The following is an 8,583-nucleotide window of genomic DNA, read 5'->3' as shown; positions in this document are numbered from 1 at the left end:
CTAAACAATTTTAAGTACACCTTGAAAATTCGAGCAACTTGCATCGAAGAATCAGGCAAGCTGGAATGAAAAGAGATAATTTATTAAAGACGTCATTTGGTGTCTTATAGAAAGACGTAAACAGCATCTGATATGTGCCTTGTCTGTCATCTTGAAAAAAACATTTAATATGTTGAATAAAGGGGAAAAATGTATTGTTTATTCTGGTAAAAGTGCACCTAAACTATGTTTTAAAACTCCTACAGAGTGCGTGAAGCCGTCTAAATGTTTCATCGTGCACAAATTGTCGGGATGATTTTACCATGCGGACGGAAAACGTTGTGCTCGTTGTCTAACTTGTGGTGACGAAGCCCTAGGAAGAAGAGCGAACGATTTTACAAGAATAGGAACTTTTCAAATAATTTCGAGTCATTATTACGTGTTGATTTAGCGTTGCTTGAGACAAGACAGAAGACAATTTAATAAACTATGAGTAATATTAAAAGGAAAAGAATTGACATTTCTGCAGCGATAATAATTTATTTAAACTACATTGTCGACGACTCGTTAAAAACTATCAAGCTAAACAATATTTAGCGATCGATTTTAAATATATGACGGAACAATGCAAATTTACACTGTCAACTTGAATTTGTATTGTAGCTCTGAAGCCTTTGAGGTTCGAGCAAATCGTTTGTATTGCGTGTGTTTGACGTCTGTGAATTATGGCATTGTGGCTTTCCCGCAAAATGGAGCTGTGTAAACTTTGATAGATATATTCTTACACGAATCGCCAGTATTTGCTGGAAGACTTCCTCGAGGCCAGAGCAAGTTTTCAAGCTAAAATTAGGCGTCAGGTTGATGAAAGTCCTTTCTTAATTAAAGACCTAACTTTAAAAACCTCAAACAAGTGCAATAGTTCTTAAAGCAAAAAGGGGAAAAAATGTAGTTTTCCCTGCCCGTACAAATTTACTCAGCCCCTACTTATCTTCAGGAAGTCGCATACACCATAAGTGGGACCCTTTTGATTGATATAAACCTAAGAGTGTCGTTGTATGTTTAGAGCTTTGCGTATAGATTATGCAATGGAAGGCTTGACGTTTCTTGAGGCTGGCAATATTTCCTTGTCAAAGACATTCTTCTCTTATTAGTTTTTCATTAGCGATCCTTTATCAGCACACGGTGGAGTTTCCTTAGGTACACACTGGATTATTTGAGAACTTGAATGAAATCTTCTTAAACAACGTTTAAAAGATACTTTAGACCGAATTTGATGTTTGATGGTGATAATTTTTCAAAGAAACCTGGTGAAAATTACGTTCACTGAAAAATTTAAGATCGTGATGACATTTGTGTAGTTTTTCCTAAACAAATATTTGATCTTTGCCATGGTTCAGTGACATTGTTGAAGGAACAAGGAAGTTCTTATCTAAAGTTAATCATCGTTTTGGCTTGAAACCAGGTGTTTCTATGGTAATCATAGCTACCATATTGTTATAAAAGAAAGCGCTTTTACCTCAAAAGTAGTGAAGACCAAAGAGCTTTGCATCTTGAGAGGTAAGACTTGATTATATCGAAAACACCGATGGATGATTTGAGTAATACTATCCCTGGAAAATTTATATTCTTTACGAAAAGGATTTGCATATCAAAGGAAAAGGTTGGCTTCACTCCCAAAGAAGGGTATGGTGCGATTTTAAAAGAAAATTATCTTGAGGTCTTTTTCAACGAAAGCAGATTATCAATACTCGAGGTTTACTAACTGAACCTTTACATTATTACTTCTATGCACCACAAAAGTTCTGGTAAATAATATATTGCTCTGTTTATCTAAAAAATTATCAAAAGGTCGCTAAAGTTTGAACCCCGTCCAAAATGTTGAATGTGTTACGAACAACGTAGAAAGGATTATTTATCAGATATAGTTTGGAAGCTTTATATTTGAATCTTTCTTACCCTTTGGGTTACTGGACTTTGTAGATAAATAAAGGGTTTCAATAATCTTTGGGATTTTTATTTCATAACTGAATGAGGATAATCAGCAGCTTATAAATGTTAATTAGCCAACTTTTTAAAGATTGTATTTTTTTCTCGCTCATAATGAGACTATGTTATTTAATCTGAAGTTTTTGTCGAGTTTGAGTCGTTGTCATTTTACATTTGGAACCGATATTTCGAAATGAAGATTTTTTAATGCTTGAACATTCGTTCTTCTATGGGGGCGTAAAGTGATCAGGCCTATCAGGAGGACATTTCAAAATGCCTTAAGCAGATCAAAGTTATCATTCCACAGAAACTAAATGAGCCTTCAAAATTAAAGTTTAATGTTAAGAGTTGTGCTGATCTTCCTTGACGATTGGCATCCTATCGAGTCCTGTGCAAATTGTTTACTCACATCATGAACTAGAAAGTGCCTGAACGAATTTACAGGCAAGGTTTTAATGTACGTGTAGTATTATTCCTATATGGCTTCATCTGGTATCAAACAAGTTTTGTTGAGGGGAAACTCGTCTTTTTTCTTTCTATGATCCTATTCTCAATATTTTCAGATTCAGCACAAGCAAAGAAGTATGTGGTGGCTGTTCCGCCATTTAAGATTCATCCTTTTCGTTTCTACCATGGATTTTGTCACAGCTAATGATCAATGTAGGACCGAAGTAAACATAGAAGGAATGGCTCTTGGGAGTTCTGTCTTCAAAAGATGTTCACTGGCGGCTCCTCACCTTTGCGATGTCAAATGTAGACAAGAGATTACGTGCCAAAGCTATAACTACAATCGAAAATACCAAATATGTGAACTAAATAACCGCACTAAGGAGGCGAGACCGGAGAATTTCCTCTCAGCACCCGCGTGGTTTTACATGCGGCGATCGAACGGCAGAGGTAAGAAATCAAAAGTCTTTCCATCAATGTGATTTCTGTTTCTCTTAAATCTTCTCCATCCTCAACCTGTCACTTTCTCACCTGGAAGAGCTAAGAATAGGAAGTGAATGTCAAACATATCTTTACTGCAGCTCCCTTAGGTTCTATCCCTGAATTACCGGCGCTGTCTTGTCACGAAATAAAGGCGAGTGAAGGTAAACACACCATAAGCGGCAAGTACTGGCTGGATCCAACTACGAAAGGAAAAGCAAAACTGATTTACTGTGATATGGTTAACGAAGGTAGGTCCTATAACTTTGCTCGAGTTATTTTATTTTATAATGAGTTATCAGTATTAAGAAATTAATATAAATTATACTATTATTGATATCATTATCGTAATATTTGGTTTGGATCAGTTCTAGCGTGGATGCCTCTCTCAAGTTGCTGTAACTTACTCACTACTTCTCTTTCAACATTTTAGATATGGATGAATGTAAATTTAATATCAGTGACTGTGACGTGAATGCAAACTGTACTAACACATATGGTTCTTACAAATGCACATGTAAAGTGGGATACAACGGCGATGGACGCTCGTGTTCAGGTAGTTTTAATATTTCCATATATAACTAATTTTTGTTAATCGTCTCATAATTTTATGCAGCGTTATCCATGCATGTTTATGCACATAGTTACCACGATCTACATATTTTGTTACACATTTTGTAATGATAAGAGGAATTACATGACTATGGGTCATAAAAATGATAAAGTGAAAAATTTATGAATAGTTTCTCAGATATTTACGAGTGTAAAGGAAATCACTCTTGTCACGTGAATGCTACATGCACGAACACCAAAGGATCGCACATTTGTACTTGTCACCCCGGATATACTGAAAATGGAAGCGACTGCACAGGTACTTAATGCGTTTCCTTTGGAATCATTCCCATTAGAAAGAAAAGCACTATCATCTTTGCAAGAGTTGTTTTACCTCCATACCTTGTATAAAAAGAGATGAGTGTAGGCTTGAAGACAATGGCGATAATGACACCATTGTATTCAATAAACATTCAGTGGTAAAAAAAATCTCGAAATGTATTCAATGTTCAAAATAAAGAGGTTTAAACATTTATCATACTCCAAGAATCGTGATTGAAAGCCTGTCATTTTTCAGATATTGACGAATGTGCAAGAAATCTTTCTTGTCATGTGAATGCTAACTGTACCAACACAATTGGATCACATGTATGTACATGCCACACTGGATACACTGGAGACGGACAAACTTGCTCAGGTGATTTTGATAACTTTCCTTCAATGTCCAGAAAAGTCCTTTATGACCGAAGAGAGGCAACCTCCATTGCTGCTCTTTCTATACATACAATCTCAGCTACTCAAAGCGGGAGGTAATCTCAAATTAAAAGGCCGGAAGTGGTCAACCATTTATCCCAAAATTAATTCCTCATCAAAAATTGTGGATTGTTTTGTTTTTTCCCATATCCTCTGAGATTAGATTTGCAGTATTTTGGATAGGTATTCATTATATCTTGATTCACCAAAACATTTTTCATCATAACATCCAACTCTGGGTTGTGACGTGGTGCACTTGATCCCCATCAGACAATGACGAGTGTTCACAGATGAACATCTGCGATGAGCACGCCTCCTGCAGTAATACCCAGGGCTCCTACAGTTGTGCCTGTAATCCTAAATACATTTGGGATGGTCTGACTTGTAAAGGTTAGTCTCTCCTAATCCATGCCTTATATATTTTTTAGAGATGGTACTGACTGAACTCGCTGTAAATAATGTTGAGTGAATGTCTATTCTTGTTTGGCCATGTAACAAATCATGTTAGTTTTTAGTGCCTTTAGTTTGCTTGGAAAAATCCTTCGACAAAACATTGGGGATAAAGAAAGATAGATTTGATTTTTTGCATCATATTTGTGGACTTAATGTGCATTGTTTTTGTCCACCAGGAGAGAAAATAATTTTTTCTCGATGATGCATAACTGTTTTGAAAATTGAATTATATTGATGATGTCTCAATTAAACAGAATAGTCTGACTGGTTAAAATCGATGTTGATCGCAGTTACGATTTTCTCACTCTGACCTAATAAGGTGATTCCTCAACAACAACAAAAAAGTCATCTGACAATTATTTTAGTCTGCCTTTAAATGTTTCCTACCAATGGCTGTTTCGAAAAATGCTATAAGCAAGGCAGGTAACCTTGCTTGTTTGAGAGAAATGACGGGCAACACTTACCTCATTTATGCCTCTACTAGCAATTTTTCCCGCGCGTCATTTCAAGGTACATTTTTCGGTAGCTGGAATCAAGGGTTTTCGAAGTAAAAATTAAAAGAAAAAGCTTAAAAGGTACAAAGTCTCGAGCGTGTGGAAAATTTGATATGTAATTTGTGGAAATTATTTATATATATTAGTAATTATTATCACGTTCCTCATGTCGTTGTTTTCAAGTTAATGGTTTTCATCATCAAGTAACGGGCTTTGTGCACGTTTTTAGCTATGTTTTCTTTTTTTTTTTTGCCTTCGACAATGTTCTTAATTTCTCCAATTTAAAGGGGAAGATTTGTACAAAAAAATTATGCAATGAAAAATAGAGGTCACCCCGCTCGTTCAAGAGCTAAAGAGCATTGTGCCTGTTTGCATGGTCCATGTCAAAAATACTTTTGCTATGTCGAAAAGTAGCATCAAAACAAAGACAGTTTTAACAATGACCGATATGACAGAATCTACTGAGCTTCTAGCTTGTAAAAGACCAAAGGATGGTTATAAAGTTACTGTAAAAATTTCCTTGTGTATTTATGTTGTTCTATCGTGAGGTATCGAGCAAGAGAATGTAAACTGTTATAATCTCTTGGTGTCGAGTTGAACACGAGAAGAGAATTTCCATAACTGCAAGCAACCATTTATTATTTTCTCTATTGTATTACCCAGTAGGTCTTCATTGAAAAGAAAAGTCGACTTTTTTTATGGAATGAAATTGTAGGTTTCACAATCCGCGAAAAAAAAGTCGCAAAGTGCGTCGGCGATAAGGGTCAAGAAGAAAAAATGCGTTGAACCATTACATAAACAGACAAAGGGCGTAACTTTCTTTTCACAATACTCTCAGTTATCGACTTTTTCCTTACCGAAAAAAGAAATATTTTCATGAACACGGCCAAAATCGGCCAGTGGCAAACCTTCCATTTGTTGATTTTCGTTCTCAGCCGCGAGAAATACCATTACCCAGGTCAAGTACGTAACTTTCGGTTTTCCTTTCGTATTTTGTTTACTTCCGCTTCTAGGAACTTTGAACGACACTGTAAGAAATACGAATTTTTTTTGTTCCTTTAGCAGCCATAATTTGAGAAAATCTCGACAAGCGACCCTAGATTAATAACGGTCAACGCTTTACCATTCATTTATTTACCTGATACAGCTGATTGTCCTGATTGTATCATACGCGTGCTGTTACAACTTTTTCTCAGAGCGGGAAATCCTTTTAAAACACCGCAGATTATTTAACAACTTTTTTTTTCTTTAAGCTTTCTCATAAAGAAACAAATAAAGCATCTCATTAACCGAAATTCAACTTTTTAGCCGATCCGTGCCATAATTACAGAAACCTGAGCGATGCTGACAGAAAGAGTACTTACAACACACCCTACGGTGGAGAAAAATGTGACGACGATTCCTCATCCATAATATTCGGGAAATGGTATCGTTTCGTGGGAGATGCAGGAACAAAAATGCCAACCCAGTGCGTACCGTATTATAGATGTGGTGCGGCCTGGTCAGGCTGGCTAAAAGGTGGTCACCCCACATTGGCAGATGGTGAGGTTTCCTCCGAGGTCTGCTTTACCAGACCTGGAGATTGTTGCAGGAAATCAAACAACATTAAAGTGAAAGACTGCGGATCCTACTTTATATACGAACTACAAAAGGTACCTGCTTGTCCTCTGCGCTACTGTGGCACGGACTAAATGCTATAAGCAAGTTATTCTGCACAGTGAAAGGATTCACAAATCGATTTATTGGCACATGTGCATCAATGATAACAGGGACTTAAAATATTTCATATGATCCACTTTTTATGATTATTGTTAAACAGTGAGTAGTTTCAACACAAGAGTACCTTTGGACTGCTTAGTTTGATCTTCCAGGTAAGAGTGCTCCTGAGAAGTTGTGACTGCAAGTAATCAGTAATAGTGACTGACGTTTCTATAACCTCAGCGGAAATCATCATCAGAGTCGACTGAACAATAGTTGTTTATCCGAGTAATAGAACAGACTCCCCCCCCCCCCCGTCCCCCAGCTAATGTCAACAACTATAGGCATTAGTAAGCTTCCAAATAATCATAATATCTCTATCTATTCCAATCGAGGTGCTTCACTATGTAAGTTTTAAGCTCTCTTGATGTTTAATCAGGTCGTTAGAAACTAAAGCAGCTTAGGTGTGTTGTTGATAGAGACTGTAAATAATTTCTAGAATTGCATAATTGTTAGTCACTGTTACATTGATACTCAAACTTTCTGATGACGTAGTATGGAAAACTAGAACATTCTATTAGGCTATGTAATTATGATGTATTTCTACCACAATAGTTGTGTTGTAAGCTTCGAATTCCGGAATGTTTTGAAGTACTGACTGTAAATATATGAAAATCATGTATGCGCACTGTGGTGAAGAAACAAATATAAGAGATCCTCGCAGTTATGAACACTACTAAACTAGTACTTGAAATAAGACCTGAAAAAAATTCAGGCCCGTGCGGGATTTGAACCCATGACCTCTGCGATGCCGGCGCAGCGCTCTACCACCAACTGAGCCAACAGGCCAACTGGAAGCTGGTCATTATGTTGGATCTCTTATATTCGTTTCTTCACCATAGTGCACATATATGATTTTGATATATTTGCAGTCATTATTCACCACTTGGAAGGTTTATTCGGATCCAACATAATAATCAGTATCTAGTTGGCTTGATAGCTCAGTTGTTAGAGTTCTGCACCGGTATCGTAAAGATCACAGGTTCAAATCCCATAAGGGCCTGATTTTTTTTCAGGTCTTATGTCAACTACTAGTTCAGTAGTGTTCATAGCTGAGAGGGTCGCTTATATTCGTTTTGAAATGCGTTGTGAATGTATATAAGGACTCATGAATAAAGGGGTAAGTTTCTAAAGAAACTGTGGTGCTGCGTCAGTGGGAGAGTATAGCAGGTAATTTAGTGTTAACAACTGGGTTGAAAACGTAAATTAGCCACCGTAAAGGGTAAAAAAGCTGACGTTTCGAGCGTTAGCCCTTCGTCGGAGCGATTGCTATTACAAGTTGTTTAATAAAATACTTTAAAATTGTAGGAGTATAGTATTCCTTATTTCGATTAAATCATACCTTTACAGGTGAATCTTGTAGAAAAACGTGTTGCTAGTAGAAAATGCTGTATATGCTAGTAACTCTTCTACAAGCCATTCCAGCGAAAAACTAAACAACACCAGAAAGAGGCCCGGAATGACGACCAGTTAAAACCTAATTTAATAACCTTTTCAGGCTTATTTGCGTGTATGCAACCGGTAACAGAGAAGGTGTAATCTGTTACTCTGGTTGTTTTAGTTATAACTGACAATGAGCCTAAGACAAATAGCACGTCTAAGTAGTCAGAGGTTTACTTCTCTTTGCTGTATTTTGGAAAATCTAAATTGACTTTCCAAAAGCCTAAACCTTCTTATCGCC

General features: G+C 36.7%; 2 protein-coding genes and 1 non-coding gene across 3 annotated transcripts in view; 2 read left to right on the top strand and 1 right to left on the bottom strand.

Annotated features, from left to right (window-relative positions):
- Positions 1–1,397: 1,397 nt before the first annotated feature.
- The window catches only part of LOC131782369 (uromodulin-like), a 38,226-nt gene continuing 31,040 nt past the window's right edge, over positions 1,398–8,583 (top strand). Inside the window, exons 1-4 of the mRNA XM_066166648.1 lie at positions 1,398–1,536; positions 2,529–2,862; positions 2,994–3,143; positions 3,326–3,448. Of these exons, the coding sequence (XP_066022745.1) occupies positions 2,550–2,862; positions 2,994–3,143; positions 3,326–3,448 (586 nt within the window). The 5' untranslated portion in view covers positions 1,398–1,536; positions 2,529–2,549. The remainder of the gene's footprint in view (positions 1,537–2,528; positions 2,863–2,993; positions 3,144–3,325; positions 3,449–8,583) is intronic.
- LOC136280886 (pancreatic secretory granule membrane major glycoprotein GP2-like) lies at positions 4,023–8,150 on the top strand. The gene is made up of 3 exons (XM_066166671.1): positions 4,023–4,141; positions 4,468–4,587; positions 6,453–8,150. Exons 2-3 carry the CDS (start codon positions 4,488–4,490, stop codon positions 6,833–6,835), a joined length of 483 nt encoding a protein of 160 aa, XP_066022768.1. The 5' UTR covers positions 4,023–4,141; positions 4,468–4,487; the 3' UTR covers positions 6,836–8,150.
- Positions 7,616–7,691, bottom strand: Trnaa-ggc (transfer RNA alanine (anticodon GGC)). The gene has a single exon. It is a non-coding gene; the product is annotated as a tRNA-Ala (tRNA).

Source organism: Pocillopora verrucosa, chromosome 5 (genome assembly GCF_036669915.1).
Source record: "Pocillopora verrucosa isolate sample1 chromosome 5, ASM3666991v2, whole genome shotgun sequence".
Lineage (NCBI taxonomy): Eukaryota > Metazoa > Cnidaria > Anthozoa > Scleractinia > Pocilloporidae > Pocillopora > Pocillopora verrucosa.
Note: the sequence above shows the minus strand (reverse complement) of the source record. Positions and strands in the feature narration are given on the sequence as shown.